The sequence below is a fragment of the Etheostoma cragini genome, chromosome 3 (assembly GCF_013103735.1).
Source record: "Etheostoma cragini isolate CJK2018 chromosome 3, CSU_Ecrag_1.0, whole genome shotgun sequence".
In the NCBI taxonomy this organism is placed as follows: Eukaryota; Metazoa; Chordata; class Actinopteri; order Perciformes; family Percidae; genus Etheostoma; species Etheostoma cragini.
The window spans coordinates 4863303-4882948 of NC_048409.1; the positions used below are offsets into that span (position 1 = coordinate 4863303).

The following is a 19646-nucleotide window of genomic DNA, read 5'->3' on the forward strand; positions in this document are numbered from 1 at the left end:
CCCCCCCCCCCACTCAGATCAGCTGGTATTCTGTCTATAATGGAGTGGAATGGAAATATGTAAGTGACCCCAAATTTTTGACCGGTTGTGTGAGTGTGTGTGTGTATATTATTATCAGTTTTTAATAAATTGGAAAAAACTAATTCTAAACATCTTACACATCACATTTTATGTGATTTCACGTAAATAAATAGATTGATCAATGTTGTCCTGAGAGCAAAGTCTAAACAAGACAGTATCTGTAAGGGTGTGCTGAAATTATTTAGTTAGAAATAGCAGTTTCCTGAGAACTTATGTGTCAATGGGGTTCAAAAATAGGTGTAACATGTCGATGCTCTAGCGTACCTTCTCTAGCAGGTATCCAATCACCAAAAAGCCCTTTCCTCCCAGCATCTGCTCCTGCATGGCCACAGAGCTTTTCAGCAGCTCAACTAGAAAGGCCAGGAGAGTGGCACTGCAAAACAAGAAGACATCACATCTCACACAGGGATATAAGACACATCTATTCATGCGCTCAACAGGTGGTGAAGCACTTATTCTATAAACCACAACAGCATGAAGAGCAGTGTGGCAGAGCGGGGGGGAGGAGGAAACAAGGTCATTTTCAGAGAATGTCAGCAATCAGCCGGGAACTGTAGCTGACCACTTTCATGTCTCTCTTCAGAAGAAAGCCTGGGCATGCCGGGCTCTTTAGGGACAGAGTGGACTGGGTGGCGAGTTGTAACAGAGTGTGCATGTGCACATGTGTGCGAGGCGGCGAAAAGGGCTTGACTGGGGCAAGGCACAGCACCGAAGACATTTTCTTTTTTTGTTAGGGGCTTTTCAGTTGAAGCCTTTGGCTGAGTGACAGTGGTGCTTGGTGACACTTCTTAATCGGCTTTCGCTCACATCCTCTAGTGGCCTGCGCTCTAGCGCAACAATCAAAAGGACACAATCGCTCCAGTGCAGGCTTGCCCATAGATGCTGCACACACACTACATGCATACAAACTCATATAATTGAATGTGAACATCACTCTTCGCTCCATGTCTGGTTTGTCTACCTTGTCAGTTTGCAGATTCTCCTTCATCACAGTTGGTCTAACTTAGCTAAAACTAAAAACATACTGAAGTCGGTGACAGTCAAGTCGGTTAGGTCCTGGTTTAGCCTCTGATCCTTCACTGCAAGCTTCCTTCCAGTTTGGCAGAGCAGTAGTGACGTTGTTTGGAATTCAAAGTGGAACTGAGTAACATGAAATTAGATTTTTATTTAAAAGGAATGTTTTTTAAATCAATGTTCCAGGGTGCTGTTGAGAAGCCGCAGCAGATCCACGGGCATTAGATAGTTAATTGTTGCAGAAGCTTTGAACTCCTCGGTTCCGCAGGCTTTACAAGGACTCAATCTAAAAGCCAAGGCAAGCCAGCATTGAGGAGAGCTTCACACTGTGAGGGAAAGACCCTCGACGCGCAGCAGAGAGAGCAGAGATGAGAGGAACAGAGGCAGTGAGCTTTGGGCAACAGGGGTTTGTGCTGCTGTGTGGCCACTATCTGGCAATGCTGTCGTTGAACTAACACAGGATTAGAGCAGAGCTCAGACTCCTTTCAGGGCACAGAGGGGAAGCTTTGGACTGGGCAGCTCTGGATGACGGGGATGAGGAGTCTGAACCAGAGAGTAGAGATAATCATGAAATGCTGCCTCTGCTCTGCTCACCCTTTGCCTCTGTATGTCTAGAATTTGGCTTGCAGATTTGTCTAAAAAAAAAAGAAAAACTGTTGTCGTTGCCCAATCTGCAACCCTGCTCTATCCATTGACAACACATTCTTGTGATGGCCAAATTCACCTACAGGGGGTCCACAGTCTCAACACCAATAACCTTGACGCAGAGCTTGACATGCGCATTGGGAAGGCATCATTAATCTTTGGCAAATAGAGCAAGCGTTTGGCACAACAAGAACTTTTCCTTGCTCCTCAAAGTCTGTGTATACCATACATGTGTACTTAGCACCTTACTATACGCAAGTAAGACATGGACAACATACCGCAGGAACAAATATCGCCTCAACGCCTTTCATTTTCGTGGCCTTCGTTCCATACTGGGTGTATGCTGGAAGGACCGTGTGCCAAACTCGGTCGTACTTGAGAAAACTGGCTCCAGTGACATTTCTGCTGCATTCGTGTGGTGTCGGAATAACTGGAAAAATGACATCCTGACTTGGAAAATTCACACTGCATTAACATTGTGATGTAGGGCATGCCTTGGCGGAGCTCTGCGCTCTCAGAGTGTCTAGTAAGAAATGTATTAGAACCGCTGTACATGTTGACCAAATACATTACATATAATGAAGAAACAAGTACTTGATGTAATACCAAAACACTCATATCACCATACTGTTTGTCCAACAGGCACACCATTTAATTCTGAATGTTGAGACTTTATCACCAAGATGTTGCTTCTTTTTCTCTGATTTTACTGCCTGTAAGCACAACACAATTCGAGATCCGGTGCCAAAACAAGGGAATAGAGATTTGTACAAGACAAAGAGATTGTAGTAAAAACTATTCAAATGTAATTACTAATAAAACAAATACATATTAATGTAAAAGTCTACCCTTGTGCAACTTTAAAAAGTAGTTTATATAAATCAAGGCTTTTTCTCTCCATCGGTCACAAACACTAGCCTGGTTCTACCAGAATCTGGTACATTAGCCTGGTTCTACCAGACTCTGGTCCATTAGCCCGGTCCTACCAGACTCTGGTACATTAGCCTGGTTCTACCAGACTCTGGTCCATTAGCCCGGTCCTACCAGACTCTGGTCCATTATCCCGGTCCTACCAGACTCTGGTACATTAGCCTGGTCTTACCAGACTCTGGTACATTAGCCCGGTCCTACCAGACTCTGGTCCATTAGCCTGGTCCTACTAGACTAGACTCTGGTACATTAGACTGGTCCTACCAGACTCTGGTCCATTAGCCTGGTCCTACTAGACTAGACTCTGGTACATTAGCCTGGTCCAATTAGACTCTGGTACGTTTCATTTGTACAGAGAAAGTGTTCCTTGAAGGCGGGTACTCTGTTGAAGTTTAAAACTATTGGATCTGCCCAGAGCTACTCTGGATCTGGCCTAACCAATTGCTAACGTTTGGTTACTAACTCCTTCACCACTGATGGAGCGAGATTGGAATACCAAACTTTTCCCGAACCCCGTGGGGAGGAAGGCCACAACATCATGGCCACCAACAAAACTCAGCACAGATTGTTCTTGCTCGGGCTTTACCTTCTGGATATTAGGCAGCGGTGCTACAACGGGCCGAATGGCTTCGCTCGCATCTTTCTCCGCAGCCATTATGGCTAGAAGGCAAACCTCAACGTCATCGTTCTTAGCCACTACCTCTGTTCGCTGATTGGACCGGTAAAGATTTGACCGGAGAAAACCCAAGTATAGACCGCATGGACGCAAACACACCCTCATATACAAATTCTAAAAGGCCTCAGGATCAAAAAGTCAACTCCAAACTGAGCTTCTATCACTTAAAAATTCAGTTGTTTAATCAACTCAGACTTCCAACAACATTTCTAGCCCTTACCATACAGTGGGTTCCACTTGGCTGTCGTTCAGCTGATGGTAGTCCAGCTGGGCGAAGAGCGGGAAGAGCACCTGGATCCCACCAATGGAATGGATGGCACTGTGGATGGAGTGAGTCACTGTGGCTTTCACATCCTGTGAGGATAAAATAAACCAAATAAAACAGACCTTATGACTTTCAAAAATGAGTGCAACAGAAAAGAATGAATATCTGGGATTGTGACACTAACCAAGTTAGTGACACTAACAGTGTGACACTAACAGTTGGCTTTGAGTAAATCAACTGACCTGTAGCATAAGGGCGTGCGGTGAGTGCACAAAGATGGAGGCGTTTTCTTTGGGTGAGGACTCCAGGCAGAGCTGGGCGTCAGTGGCCTTGGCGTTATATGTGAAGGCGATGGAGCTGGCCAACTTACCGTCATACAACACCTGCTTGTGATGCTCCGCTAAGTGGATATCACTCTCTGACTTGAACTTAAATGTGCTCTGGAGAAAAAGAAAAAAAAGAGAAAGAACGCAAGCTTACAGGGGGAGAATACACGAGAGATAAAGTGAGGGTGATGGACCTAATAGCTCCTTCCTGCACATGCACCTTATCAGTATCTCTCAGGTGTTTTCTTTTAATTATAACTTGATTAAAAAAATATCCATTCAAGAATGAATTTAAAAAAAAAGTAATTAAAAGCTATCTTTTTCAACTCTATCATTCTGTATTGCTGCAGTCAACAACACAAAGCAATCGTGTATTCACATTTTCAGGATGTAAATTTATCTCAACACAATTAACAACCACGCACAATTTGGGTCAGGGCAATAATAATTGTGTGCTGAAATTAAGCTGCAGGCTGTATGGTGTTAAGAAAAGCTTAATTCAAGGTGAAAGATAAAATAAGAAAGCAGTTACTAGGCATAAATGAGACATTAAATGTAAAAATATTGCAGTGCAAACATTTTGATGCTTTAATCATTGAGTCTCATAGGAAGCATATACTAGGGGTGGGGGATTTGATGCTTGAATCGGATATGTTAATAATTTATTCTCTTTTTCTTTGTTTTAAATGTGTTGATTTTTTTTAAGAGTTACTGTCTCCAGACATTTATAAATCAGAAAAACAGAGTGACTGAAAGGGGATGGGATGACTGAGCCTCTGACACGGAAGATCACTGTGAGAGAAGGGGATTTTCCCAAGCATGTTTAAGGCTTCATATTTTTTAAATCACGCATAGAAATGTATATAAAACAATGCCTGCATCGAGATGCATCAATAATCAGTTTAGAATCCAATCAAAAGGTGCCCAGAGATTCCCACTCCTAGGACATAAAGTATGACGTTATAGATGGTTTCATTTCAATTTACTTTAAATATTAAAGCCGGAGCCTTTTTTATCTGCGTGGGAACATTGTTTGTTATTCAAGTACTACTGCAGAGTGCTATGATGAGGGGCTGCTGAGAGGAATCATAGTTGCTTTGATGATACCACAGATGACTATTTATCTGCGTTCATTTAACCCAGTTAATTACTCTAGCCCGTTTTGGAGCATTCTCAAGCCAATCACAGTCACTGCTAAATCCTCATCAACTCACACTGAAAAAAATGCTACAGAGTGTGTGCCACACATTAAGGTGTGTACCAATGCATAGTTTTTTTCCCCATTTCTCTCCATCTCCTCTACGTTTCTTTGGTTCAAATATGCTTTGCACTCATGGAACTGGCGCAAATATGAGATGTTCACTCAGTACACACCTTCAACTCAAAGTCAGCACTGTGCAATTTAGCTTTGAGTTACTGTGTCACTTCACATCCAAAGTAATCAGGTTCTGAGTCAAAGCATTGTGCAAATGCTTGCTGAGATCACAATATAGACTCAGTATTTATTTGTTGGATTTATTTATTGAATTTCAGCCCGCCTCCCTCATCCCAGAGAGAGAGAAACTAGAACTAAATTACACCAAGCTGGGATACATCTATACTCCTCAAATATAAAATCTATATATGCTGTTCTGACCCTTTTTTAATTAATTTGTCATCAACACTGAAAAACTGACAGTGGTGACACTGGTAATAATTACAGATGAACATTTCATGTGGACCAATCATGCACCTTATATTTTTTCATATGATGTGTGTCTCAAGATGTTATTATGTCTTATGATATATGATATGAAGCCAGACATTTGATGGCTGTGTAAAAAGAACTGGAGGTTCCATCAGTGTGTGGCTCGGCAACACATCCATTATGGTGGACATAAACTCTGCAGTGCCCTGCTACGCCCTACAGTGCCCTACAGTACACTGCTATGCCCTACAGTGCCCTGCTACGCCCTACTATTTCCTGCTACGTCCTGCTATGCCCTGCAGTGCCCTGCTACACCCTACTGTGCCCTTCTATGTCATGCAGTACCCTGCTCATTCCTGCTATGCCCTCCAGTACCCTGCTGCGTCCTGCTACGCCCTCCAGTACCCTGCTGCGTCCTGCTACGCCCCAGTGACCTACTATGTCCTGCAACGCTTTACAGTGACCTGCTACGCCATTAACTACTACAATTACAATTTCGAGTCATAGTTCCATATCAAGATTGTGACTATTATTGCCACTGTTCATCACACCCCAGCCGGCACCGTCAGACACCACCTACCAAGAACCTGGGTCGGTCCGAGGTCGCACTAAATGCTTGCTCTCCGCTTGCTCTCTGACCTCCGTTCGTGACTTATACTCTTTCAGAGTCAGGAAACGGGCAGGAAACCTAATTGCAGAACCATCTCACCCTGGACACAACCTGTTCCAGCTTCTTCCCTCTGGTAGGCGCTACAGAGCACTGTACGCCAAATCCAACAGATTCAGGAACAGTTTCTTTCCCCAAGCCATCACTCTGATGAACAGCTGACTTCTTACCCTCAGTGTCAGGTTCAAATCTGTGCAGTAACCAAGCTTATTTAGTATTAACCACTTATTTAGTATTTATTCATCATTCTCATATCTGACTTATTATTTAATATTTACTCATCATTGTCATATCTCACTTATTATTTATTCATCATTCTCATTCCCTATTCCAGAGCTGTTCATACTGTAATATAATAACATAATATTATTTATTCCAGCATCCTTTGCACTATGTTCCACATTTATATAATAACTATCACAATTCACTCCTGCATACTTTGCACTCTTCATTACACTTTTTGCACTATTGCCTCTATATTGTTTCTGTTTGGTGTATGGATATATTAGTGTGCATATATTGTTTGGTTGTTTTGTATGTGGAAGCGTATTGTGAGCAATACAAAGACAAATTCCTTGTGTGTCATCATACCTGGGAAAAAAAGCCGATTCTGACTTCTCTTGGGGGAATTAATAAAATTGTTGGGTCTTTGTAAATTATAGAGTGTGGTCTAGACCTACTGTAGTGGCTTGAGATAACTCTTGTTATGATTTGATACTATAACTAAAACTGAATTGAATAACCAGCTGATTGGGTAACAGACTAGTCTTAACTCACGCAATAAAGTAGCTGCTGACAGATGAGCTGAGTTAATCGGTCAATGCAGTCTGAATGGAATATGCTTAATAAGGAAATCGAGTCCTACAATCAGGAGGGTTGAATTGTTAAGGAATGAGAGAATTATTGAAGAGTTGAAGATTTGAAGTGAAGAAACAAACCATCTGGTCCTAGAGAGACAGTAGATGAATACAGTATGTTATGCAACACATGGCAAAAGGGTTCACGCCCCCACCTAAAAGGCATCTAAATCTGGATTGCTTGTTTTCACTAAGAGAGTAAATGGCTAAAAACAGAAGTTGAGCTGACTAAGGTTGTCAATTGTACAATGATTCTGTATTCTACCTTGAGCACTTGTAAAATGCAGAATTTGAAGTAGGTGGCAACAGAGATGGCCGGTGCTGCTCACTGGGTTTGAGAGTTTGGGGGATGGATTATTAATTCTAATCATTTTACAGTCTAACGGTCTAAAATAAGTTGTTCTTCTCTCAGAACCTTGTGGTTCCAGAAATCAATCGTACTATTGCTTGCCAGGCTAAGGTGGGTGTGGCTTACCTGCGTCACAGAGCTATAGGAGTTCACAAAAGAAGTTGAGGAGATTGGGGAGACATGTCGGACAGGAGAGACATGTTTTTGACAGAAGAATCATTCACTGCAAATTAACTGTCAACAGAGCATTAAGGCTAATCAGCGCCGGATCAAGGAAGGACTAAGGTGGTCGACAGTAAGTAAAGGGGTTCTGGGGCTATGACGAGGCAAGCCCTTCTACCTTTACCTTTTAGACTGGCGCCTTAACGCTTAGCTCTGTTGATGAATATGCATGGGCTAACAAAGAACTGGAAGTCCTCGACAAATAGCGATCGCATCAAGTTTTCCCATGATTGTGGTTATGTCGTGACAGATATATCACTCAGATATTAGTTCTAAGAGGAGCATCTTAAGTTGGCCAGTTGGTTAACATTCAGCTTAGAATTTACAGAAAGTCTAAGCACTGAAACATGTTAAGCATTTAAAGGTTGTCGTGCAATCCAGCCACTTAGTAAATAACAAAGGAATGCAGATTCTTTATGATATGGAAGTGCACAGTAGTGTGGTAACATGTTTGTGGACTTGCGGTATATTTCACACTATTTGGCATCAATAGTGTTTTGCATTTAGCCTCAATGTGATGTTTCTATGTGATGTTTTGGGCAACATGGTGGCCAATGGTTAGCCCTGTGGCCTCACAGCAGTAAGGTTCTGGGTTTGAATCCAGGTTTTTCTGGCCCTTTCCGTGCTGGGTTTTCTGTGTGGAGTTTTTATGTTCTCTCCATGTTTGTGTGGGTTTCCTCTGGGTGCTCCGGTGTCCCCCCACCATCAAAAAACATGTACTGGGTTCTCCAGCCAGGCACTGGCTCAGATCTGGAGTTGGTCCCCGGCAATGTGAATGGTTGCCCGCTGCTCCCTTGTGGGATGGGTAAAACGCAGAGAATGAATTTCGCTACATGTATACGTATGTTACAATAAAGTACCTTAACCTTACCTCCGCAGTTTGCATTATTTGGGAGGATGTTAATTATAGCGCTGTGAGGGATAACTTTTCATATATTTATTATTATGGCCCCACAGAGCCTGCACAATAGGAGTCAAGGAAGTCATCATGTTTCAGCAACTGTTAAGCGAGTCCTTTCTTTCTTTTTTAGTACCTCAATATTTGGTCTGTGCTGTATGTTCAGGTTACCGTTCTTGCATTCTTGATGTTTTTTGTCATTTGAAATCGCCTGTTTACACCGATTGTATACCAAACAATTAATCAAAGCGGCTATTGTATGCTAATAGATAAAGGAGTCACAATAACATATTACATGCTTTGAATTCCATATAAATAGCTTTGCAGTGTTCTAAGCAGCCTGGATTTGACGCAGAACTCCCATTTTAACCACCAGAGACTTCAGACTTGACTTGGACATGAGCTCAAACACTTGTGAGCATCTCTCGACGGCAAGCTTTAGAGGAAACATACAACAACAAAGTATTTAAAACTATTCTTTATATTATACCTTTTACACATATTGCACAACACTGCATTTAGCTGCTTGTACTGAAGCACGTTCAAATCTTAATATGGTACATTTTCTCATCCTCAAACTTAATCCTGTGGGTTTCAGATTTTTCTTTGGGCAAGTGAATCCTTTTTCCAAACGCAATTGGTCAAAGTCCATGTATCTCTTACTGGCGCTACATCTGTTGCCTGGCAGCATCATTCTAGCAGGGTTTTTATGGGGAAGTTCCAAAATCTGTGAGGGTTGAGCCCACATTTAATGGCATATCTCCTTCCAGTCAGATGATAAAAAAGGCATAAGAGGTATTCTGTTGATCTGCTATTGTATGATCACACTGCAGCAAGCATGCATCTCATCATGTAGTCTCTAACATCCTTCAGAATGAAGTTTCAACTCATGAAACCCAAGTGACAAGAAATAACAAGCTCCAGTGCCATGTGCTTTAGTGTGTGCCCTGCCGCAGTGTCAAAATAATGATCTCATGGGTTGTGGCTACAGTAAAAAAGCCTGTGGCATGACAGCATCATTCCACGAGCCAGCCATATACAGCGAGGAAAATAAGAATTTGAACACCTTGCTATTTTGCAGGTTCTCTCACTTAGAAATCATGGAGGGGTCTGAAATTGTCCACTTTGAGAGACATACTCTAAAAAATAAAATCCAGAAATCACAATGTATCTTTTTTTTAACTATTTATTTGTATGATACAGCTACAAATAAGTATTTGAACACCTGTCTATCAGCTACAATTCTGACCCTCAAAGACCTGTTAGTCTGTCCTCAAAATGTCCACCTCCACTCCATTTATTATCCTAAATTCGATGTAAAGACTGGTCCACCCCATACAATCAGTAAGAATCCAACTACTAACGGCCAAGACCAAAGAGCTGTCCAAAGACACTAGAGAAAAAATTGTACACCTCCACAAGTGAGGAAAGGGCTACGGGGAAAGTGCCAAGCAGCTTGGTAAAGAAAAAGGTCCACTGTTAGAACAATCATTAGAAAATGGAAGAAGCTAAACATGACTGTTAATCTCCCTGGGACAGGGGCTCCATGCAAGATCTCACCTCGTGGGGTCTAAATGATCCTAAGAAAGGTGAGAAATCAGCCCAGAACTACAGGGGAGGAGCTGATCAATGGCCTGAAAAGAGCTGGGACCACCGTTTCCAAGGTTACTGTTGGTAATACACTAAGACGTCATGTTTTGAAATCATGTACGCCACGGAAGGTTACCCTGCTTAAACCAGCACATGTTAAGGCCCGTCTTAAGTTTGCCAATGACCATTTGGATGATCCAGAGGAGTCATGGGAGAAAGTCATGTGGTCAGATGACACCAAAATAGAACTTTTTGGTCATAATTCCACTAACCGTGTTTGGAGGAAGAAGAATGATGAGTACCATCCCAAGAACACCATTCCTACTGTGAAGCAGGGGGATGGTAGCATCATGCTTTGGGGGGGCTTTTCTGCACATGGGACAGGGCGACTGCACCTTGTTTTAAGGAGAGCTTCTGGCGTGGCCTAGTCAGTCTCCAGACCGAAACCCAATAGAGTATCTTTGGAGGGAGCTCAAACTCCATGTTTCTCAGTGACAGCCTTGAAACCTGACTGATCTAGAGAAGATCTGTGTGGAGGAGTGGGCCAAAATCCCTTCTGCTGTGTGTGCAAACCTGGTGAAAAACTACGGGAAACATTTGACCTCTGTAATTGCAAACAAAGGCTACTATACCAAATATTAACATTGATTTTCTCAGGTGTTCAAGTACTTATTTGCAGCTGTATCAAACAAATAAATAGTTTAAAAATCATACATTGTGATTTCTAGCCTTTTTTTTTTTTATGTCTCTCACAGTGGACCTACGATGACAATTTCAGACCCCTCCATGATTTCTAAGTGGGAGAACTTGTAAAATAGCAAGGTGTTCAAATACTTATTTTCCTCACTGTAAATAGGAATGAGAGCACAGTGGCCTCCTTGCTCTCCCAGTGCCATAGGCCGTCATCGACCAGGGGCATCCCCACAACTACCTACAAGAAACAGGCCAACGCTTGACAAGCTGGGAACACTCCCATGTACAGTACCGGTCATCTTAGTACGTCAAACATGCAAACATTCCAATGACTTAATAACATCATAAACAGATATGTCCGCTGCCCCTTTAGAGAAAGAGCCTAATCAAACTGTTCTTTTCTTTCCTGTTGTGATTATCATAAGTAAAGTTAAATCAAATTTGTGTTCATTTATTTTGCCCTCAGCAATGTCCTCTGCTCCAGTCGCGTGACTTTGTTTATATTCTCACACACGGAGCACCGCCAGTGACGGTTTAAGTTATAGAGAATCTTTGGCACTGGACTTAAATGAAGCCCTTCAGCCTTCAGGGGTGTTGTGAAAGTTATGAAGATAATGAGAAATGCCCTGTGAATATAAAAGAAATAATAATATAAAAACAAAACCACTTAAGCTTTGAATAATGCAGCTTCAGCATTGTAACACTGGCATCACGTTGTGCAGCACTGCCTTGTATTAATGCATCATGCTACAATATCAATCAAAGCTAATAGCAGCCTATGTTGCAGCAGCAGGCTAACGTTGCTATGCTACATCCATTAGCTTAGTGTGCGCTCTGTAGAGAAAAGAGAGGCTCAGGGAGGGGATGGTTTGGGCTCATGCCACAATATACATTGTTTGTATTTAACATGTTGCGTGAATTTTCCAACCTACAAGCAGATGTAACAGTGATAGCTGACAGAAGTCCCCTTAGCTTATTTTGTTGATACATTCATGTCCCTATTGCTTAATGTCATAAACTCTAAAGTAATAAACTGATTTTAAAAATATAGCCCAATGTTAGTTTTGTGTACTATTGTATACCTTCGCAACAAATAGGACTGAAGAAGAGAGAGAAAGAGCTCAAAGAAGCAGCTAAAATACTGCAACTCTCAGCTGTATTTAAATAGCCAAGCAGTTTGATGTCAAGCTCCAATATTCACTTAATGTGAAGTTCACCTATTTTATTAGAAGCATATTATTTAAGTTGGAGTAGGCTAACAACTCATTAAAAACAAATGATTCAACCAATAATAAATGCACATTATGCCTGTGCATAGCAATGTGAGTTAGTTATTATTTAACATGTAGGCCCCAAAAGCCTCTGTAGTCCTCATGGACTTGTTCTTTAGAGTAGATATAACAAGCTTTATGTCCAAACTTTTGCCGGTGTGTATATTTACAGTACTGTGCAAAAGTCGTAGGCAGGTGTGAAAAAATAGTATAAACTAAGAATGCTTTCAAAAAAATACATGATTTTTTTTATTTTTATTAATTTACAAACTGCAAAGTGAGTGAACAAAAGATAAATCTAAATCACATCAATATTTGGAATTACTGCCCTTTGCCTCAAACCAGCATCAATTCTTACAGGCAAAAAGTCAGAGATTTTGTAGGATTGTAGTCATGTGTATGATCACCCAATTATACCAAATAGGTGCTCATCATTGTCACATGTAGGTTGTAACAGTCATTAACTGAAACAGAAATAGCTGTGTAGGAGATGTGACGACCCCTCGCAATCTGTCTGCCTGTCTTGTTCTGCTCCTTTGTTTTCAGGTGCTGGGAGTGGGCGGGGGGGTGGAGCTGGGAGGGTTGTCTGTACCTGGCCAATTGGGCGTGGTTAATACATAGAGATATGAATGGGGAACTTTCCATAAGATCATCTCTCAATGCAAATTAAACTAGCTATTAGGCGTATGGACGTGTATGTGATGATGCCAAAAGGACAAGGGAACTTTATCAGGATGTATAGTAACCTGATCCATGAAATAACTGGCCTTTAAAAAATTTAAATCTGCCTGTCTCTATGGGAAGAGACATACTTATGCCCCCTGTATTTGAAGGAAGAACATTTATTTATTTACAATACATTATTTATTCACAAAGAAAATTGGTGTCCTTAAAAGGTTAGATTTTCCAAATTTGTTTGAATTAAGGCATTAAGATCAATTTCCAAAAGATGATTTTTTTTTTATTCCTTTTTAACCAACTTTAGCATGGGGTGTGAACTGATTCTAGCCACTGTATTTGACACGATACTTAAAAAATCAACAGTAAAAACACCTTGAACTGTGAAATACTATTTTTTTTCATTCAGAACACAAGACAATAATAATGTGCAAAATAATTGTTTTGTCAAGCCAAAACTGTAATCACGATTTAAATTTGATTAATTGCACAGCCCTACTGTATAGTATCTCCAGAGGTTTTTGCAACTGTGATCTTGTCATGTTGTACATCAATACTGTATTGTTGCACGGCCCCTACACAGATGTAACATTTGTCTTCCTTGACACAGGAGGACCAGGAGTCTGCAGCTCCTCGGTCTAGTCTACAACAATCTGTGGTGCATACTGTACTGCATAGCAGTGTTGGCCCACATTCAATGGGCTAATCTGACTCATGTACAGTAGACCTGCACGATAAATCATTATAAAATCCCCGTTTGTGATTTAATTTTACATAACTTTGTGTGTTATTTTGTTTTGTTTTTAAACTTTGATTCACATTTCAGTTTACGAGCCGACTGCATCACAAACGCTACTTCTTTCTTTTGGGAGTTTTAAACATAGACTGTATAAAATGGGTGTTAAAGCTCTGCAATGCTCTCCCTTCTCTTCATGGAAGCCTCTATGTTTACAGGCTTGGAGTGATGAGGGTTATATGAGGGTTAGGGTTAGGAAATAATTCTAAGTGCATCAGAGCTAGTTTTGACTAGTCAACACAAATACTTTGTGTTCAGTAAAGACCTGGCATGGTTTTATTTCCATAAGAATTAATTTCCATAGAATATAAATATAAAAATCTATCTGCTTCTATGGGAATTTAACATAGGGGTGTGTATACTTATGTCCCTGTATTTTAAGGAAGAACATTTATTTATTTACGATACATTATTCATTCATAAAGACAATTGGTGTCCTTGAAGGTTGGATTGTTCCAATTTTTTAATTAAGGTATTAAGATCGATTTCCAAAAGATGTTTTTTTATTCCTCTTTTTAGTCAACTTTAGCATGGGTATGTAAACTTATGAGCACCGCTGTAAGTAGTTATCGAGAAAAAACATACAAACAAAATATAATAATAATGTTGTGTTGGTCAGTATCCATTGAAAATGATATTCATCCTGAGTTGCATCACATATATGCGAGGCCCATCCCTTGTATAAATCATTCGGCCCACAATTTAATAGAAGCAAAGTTTAGGAACTTTGCTATCAGTAATGAATGATAGGCCAATACAACAGTCAGCTTCTGTCAGCCTGAGTCTCTGTAAACCCAACAATGTCCCTTGATGTTATCTCCAAATGGTTGGGAATGTTTCAAGTCGATCATTGAAATGGCAGTATACAGCAAAAAGTTGTTGGTACTTTAAATAAAAAAAACTGGGAGTCCATCTTGGTTCAGAGTGCAATTTCCCTACAGTCAAGAAAAAAAGAAGAGCCCAGGGAACAGATTCCACTAATAGGGCTGTCAGATTTTCAGTCATAAATCACAACGTGTAGTAGGAATAGCAACCCTAGGCAGCAATAATCCCTGCATTTCAACTAGCTGCAGAAGTTACATTCAGTAAACCATGTGAGCAAGGGGAAGCGTGTCCAAGATCAAACATGAGCGAGAGGACCTTGGATCAGAAAATAAATCACATCAGTGCAGAAGTTTTTATTCCTCTGGCTTTGGAGCGCCGGCAAGCTGAAACAGATATAAAGAAAGTTGTACATACATACGATGTACATAATGTAGCGGATGTTTGCGGCAATCTGTTGCACTCAGACTGTTGCACTGGCAGTTCTAAATTAAAACAGACGGGTCCTCTCGTGGAAACGCTCCCATTACAACAACCAATCAGTGGGCCTGACAGTTCTCTGACCTTCCTCTCCAACGTTCCTGGCTGGCTCCATCACACTCACCATTTCCATTACCAACACCATTCACAGCTTCATCAAATGCGGGTAATTGACTCCCCGGGACTTGCTCTTCATTATTCCAAGAAATCCGGAGGATTGCTATGTTGTGCGTTACCCCTCTAATAGAAGGTCTAGAACGACAATTAAGGAGGTAAACGGCAAGTCACCTGACATTAGAGAAAAAGACCAAAACAATGACCTCTCCTGGGATCCTCCAGGCCTTCACAGACCTAATAGAAATCACAAACATCCATCTCACAATCCAACAGTGTTGGTTTTACAATGACAATACCTAATATTCTTTCCCTGCCGTTAAAAAGACTAATGTTGTCTTGAAAGCAGCTAGGCAGCAAACAGTGCTGGTGTAAAATGGACAGATATGGTAAATTGTCTGAGACACATCCTGTGTTCAAAGCTGATTTGGCAGTGCCTCTAATCCCTCCATTTGTGACAGAGTGCAGATCTTAGGGCTGTGAAGAAAGAGCAACACTGTCACGAAAAGTGAGACAGACAGAGAGAGAGAGAGAGCACGAGAGCAGTCTCTGAATATGAAAATAAGTCTACGGGGATTAAGTGGAATATTTGGACGTAGAGAGGAAATAAAATAAATAACATTATAATGTAGATTTTAAAAAAAATTTGCACACCAAATATTTTATCCCCATGTGATTCCCAGCTGAAGCCCCTTCTGGGTAGGTCAGCATCTTTCTATAAATTCACAATCGTTTGGTCTTTGTAGAAAAGCTGGGGAGTGCTACACCTGCTGCAGCTGATATAAGTCGGCTCAGGACTCTATCCCCTCAGAGGGCCTGCTGCTTCCTCGGCGTATTGTGCTATTATCTCCCCGAAGTAGGTAATTTATGCAGCCGTTTATGTGGGAGGAAAAGCATCTCTTCCAGGACTGAGACACATGGCAGAGGAACTGTGGCGGGGCAGCACTGGCATTGATTATACAGATTTATAGGTGATGCAGACTGCTAACATGTAATCTAATTTAGTCACACACAAGTACATACCTTATAGCCTGGTCCTAGCTGATGAATTGCAAATATCTGCGCAGGATTGAGGGCTTCACTGAACACGTAGACAGCTCCTAGCTGGCCGCAGAACACTCGGTTTGCATCTGCTGTCTCCGAGGACCCAAGGAAGCACTTATCATAACTCTGCAAGGAGGACACAGAGAGAAAAGGCTACATCATTTTATGCTTCAGGAATGAAATATCCTAATTCTCACATAGCTGAATTAGCCAGAGGGCAAAAAGTAAAAAAGTACATTTGATTGCACAAATGTGTTATATTTTCCTCCTAGAAATTCTATTTTCAATATAACCATCACCTTTGTTCAGTGTCAACTCATAAAATTCCCTATCAGAAGGAGGAAGACAATGTCCCTGATTTACACGGTTAGGAAACCTCAACATAACCTCTGGGATAGAAAGAAGACGTGCTGTGATTGTAATCAGGATCAAATTGAAGGATAGCTTACAACGGCAGCATCTAATTAACAACTCACCAAACAGTCAGTATGAAGGCCTATACAAGCAGTACTGATCAAAATGTTGATCAGGCTTGTCCTATATTTACCCTAGAAAAGCCCATCCAACCTGATTTGTGTAATGGCATATTAAACCTTTCTGTACAAAATATACCTTATTACACATGAAATCATGTTTGACAGTTACCAAGACTGCAAGCGTCAGTCCTACTGGAAACACCAGAAGGATGGCAATGATCTATAGCATATGTGTTTTTTTAAGCAAAGCACAATGCTATGATAGAAAATCCTCTAGAAAATTAAGAACATTTTGGTTTTATTATCAGAATCTTAACAGTAATGAAAGAACAGATGAAGAGAAACAAAATGATATAGATAATACAAATTTTTTCAGTTTATCTATGTGTTAGAAGACATCACATCTAGCTTCACTTTTAGTGGTCAGTTTACAATATTTGGTTACACTTTACTTGAAGGGATCTACATAAGAGTGACAATACAATGTCATAAACCTGTCATAAACATTAAAAGTCAAAAAACCATGACATACACTTTTTTTAGTAAGAGTCATTTCGGTTTTGTCATGCCAAGCTATAGTTACGGTTCATGTGTCATGAGTGTGTCATGACAGTGTCCTGTGTTCATGACAATGTCGCTCTTATGTACCCACCTTCAAGTAAAGTGTTACCCAATATTTTCTATCCAGATCGTTTGTGACTTCACTCTTCACTTTGAGTTGTTGCCAATCTCTTTGAATGTTATTTTGAATTGAATTTTAATGTGAGGGACTTCTTAATTTTTGTTGAGAAAACATCCGCCCTTGTTTAAATAATGTGGATGGCGGGCAATGTTAAGATGCAAGGGTGTAGTATGTTGCCTTACATAGTACTCTGATGTGGGGTTGTGATTTTCTTATGCCACCTCATTCAATAAATCGTCACGTGTCCGTCGGTTGAAATAAAATAATATAAACTATTCCGTTGCTGCGTCTTTGCTAGGATTTCTTTGCCTTTGTGATGCAACTGTGTCTGCAGCCAATGCAGTACATTTCACTTCAGGTGTGGGAACATTTTTCCACAGAAAAAGCTCTACTTAATGTGGTGGAATATTTCATGAACCACACTTAAAATCTCATCCTGTCGTTTGTGCAATCTTCCCTTGAATACAGCTGCAGTGTGAAGCACACCTTGGGAAACGTGCCTCATCTCTGAAAGTGCAAATTACTTTTTTTAAATTTGTGTTATGTGTAAAAACAGGTTTTCATTTTGGCTTACAGTCATTCAAACATGCAATATCATACAATGCCATCCATTTGAAACGAGATCGGTGTCATGGTATTTACAATCTCTGTTTCTGTACACATCTAAAGTAGCTTCTGAGATCTTGCCATTTTTCACTCTACACATACATCTGTTCTTCAAATGTTTGATATGCCATCTTTCACCTCTTCTGCAGAGCAACTCTATGAAAGATGGAGATTTAAATTAAGACTGCCAGTCATATATCGGAGTGAAATCCATGAAAAACCCATGGAATCCATGTTGATGCGGTAAAACTCATTTTGCCCGATGAGCGCTATTGAAGATGTATGTATGTCACAATTTATAGCCATGTGAGACCATAATGTGGCAGCCTCAGTCAGTTCTGTGCCAATAAACATCAAACCCAGGGAGAAAAAGCTGACAATAGTGAGGAGGAGTAAAAAAACAAGAGCGCTTACATCATTTGTGTTGACGTGCCATGCCATGTCTCCGTAAGAAACGAGCTGTCCGTTAACATAGCATCTGATTTCACTGTTCCTCCAGCGGCTGTAGATGTGAACTATACTGATCATGTACCACTGAGGGGGCGGGGAAGAAAGTCAGATAGAAAAAAGATTTAATAAGGGAGCCACAGAAAGGGTCACTCAGTAAGTGGGTCATTATCATTCCTTTGTAAGTCTTTACACTTCATTTGATTACACTTAACTTAAACTACAATTCAGTTTGGTATATAGAACCACATCATCAGCATTTCTGGTCTCCCATTCATTTCTTTAAACACTGAGGAATTCAGATAAAGTTCCTAGAAAGGCACAGCTGTGAGGTTTGCTTCCTAATGTTCTGAAATCTGCAGTGGAAAATTGTGAATAATGGATCAGAGAAAAGGCTACGAGACAAGACAAGTCATCGCTGCAGAGAGCCATGTTAGACACTGGCTGTAATTATTCAGGGATGAAACACTAACTAACTAGCTCCCCCCCCACATCATCGCACACGCTGCACCATACCTAGAGTTGTGGGTATGTGATGATGGGGGGGATATTTTGATTCCAAAGGCAAAGGGAACTTTATCAGGATGCATAGTATCCTGATCCATGAAATAACTGGCCTTTAAAAATAAAAATCTGCCCGACTCCATAAGAATTTAACATAGGGATGTGTATGCTTGTGCCCCTGGTATTTTAAGGAAGAACATTAATTTATATACAATACATTATTCACATTCATTCACACAGAAAATTGGAGTCCTTAAAGGTTGGATTCAACCTAATGGTTTTAATTAAGGCATTAAGATCTATTTCCAAAAGATAGTTGTTTTATTCCTCTTTTTTAGTTAACTTTAACATGGGTACGTTAACTTATGAGCAACACTGTATAACTTGTCAACTCTACAGCTAGAGAAGTGACATGTAAAGTGGGTACAAAACATTTAAAAACCCATAAAAAGAGACACTGATTACACAACTGTGTGGCAAGAGAGGGAAACAGGGAGGGGCTTCTACTTTAATATTTCTTAGAAAGCCCTAAACTGTGCATGATTTGTCCTCACGTGGCTTTAAGAATTGCAGAATCAAACATCATCCATTATAAATACTTTGACGTTTCATCAAAGGCAACTATAACAACATTAGAAAAGAAAATTATGGTATGCATAGGTATTTGTTTCAGAGTTAAAGGTTTGTCACCAGCTCTCTCTAAAGTCTGAATTCATTTTACATGTTAACGTTTGTATGGTCCACTCACCAAGTCATTAAAGTGGAACATATCTGAAGTACTGTATATATAGCAATCTAAGCTTGAAATGCTTCGCTCATAATTGCT

The 19646-nt window shown here is 40.6% G+C and overlaps 1 protein-coding gene across 7 annotated transcripts in view; it reads right to left on the minus strand.

Annotated features, from left to right (window-relative positions):
• The window catches only part of nbeab (neurobeachin b), a 258747-nt gene that overhangs the window by 160965 nt on the left and 78136 nt on the right, over positions 1 to 19646 (minus strand). For all 7 annotated transcript variants that reach the window (XM_034866233.1, XM_034866253.1, XM_034866267.1 and 4 more), the window contains 5 exons: positions 18284 to 18403; positions 16085 to 16231; positions 3854 to 4051; positions 3567 to 3700; positions 346 to 454 (listed from right to left, as the gene is read on the minus strand). In XM_034866233.1, coding sequence (XP_034722124.1) covers positions 346 to 454; positions 3567 to 3700; positions 3854 to 4051; positions 16085 to 16231; positions 18284 to 18403 — 708 coding nt within the window. The remainder of the gene's footprint in view (positions 1 to 345; positions 455 to 3566; positions 3701 to 3853; positions 4052 to 16084; positions 16232 to 18283; positions 18404 to 19646) is intronic.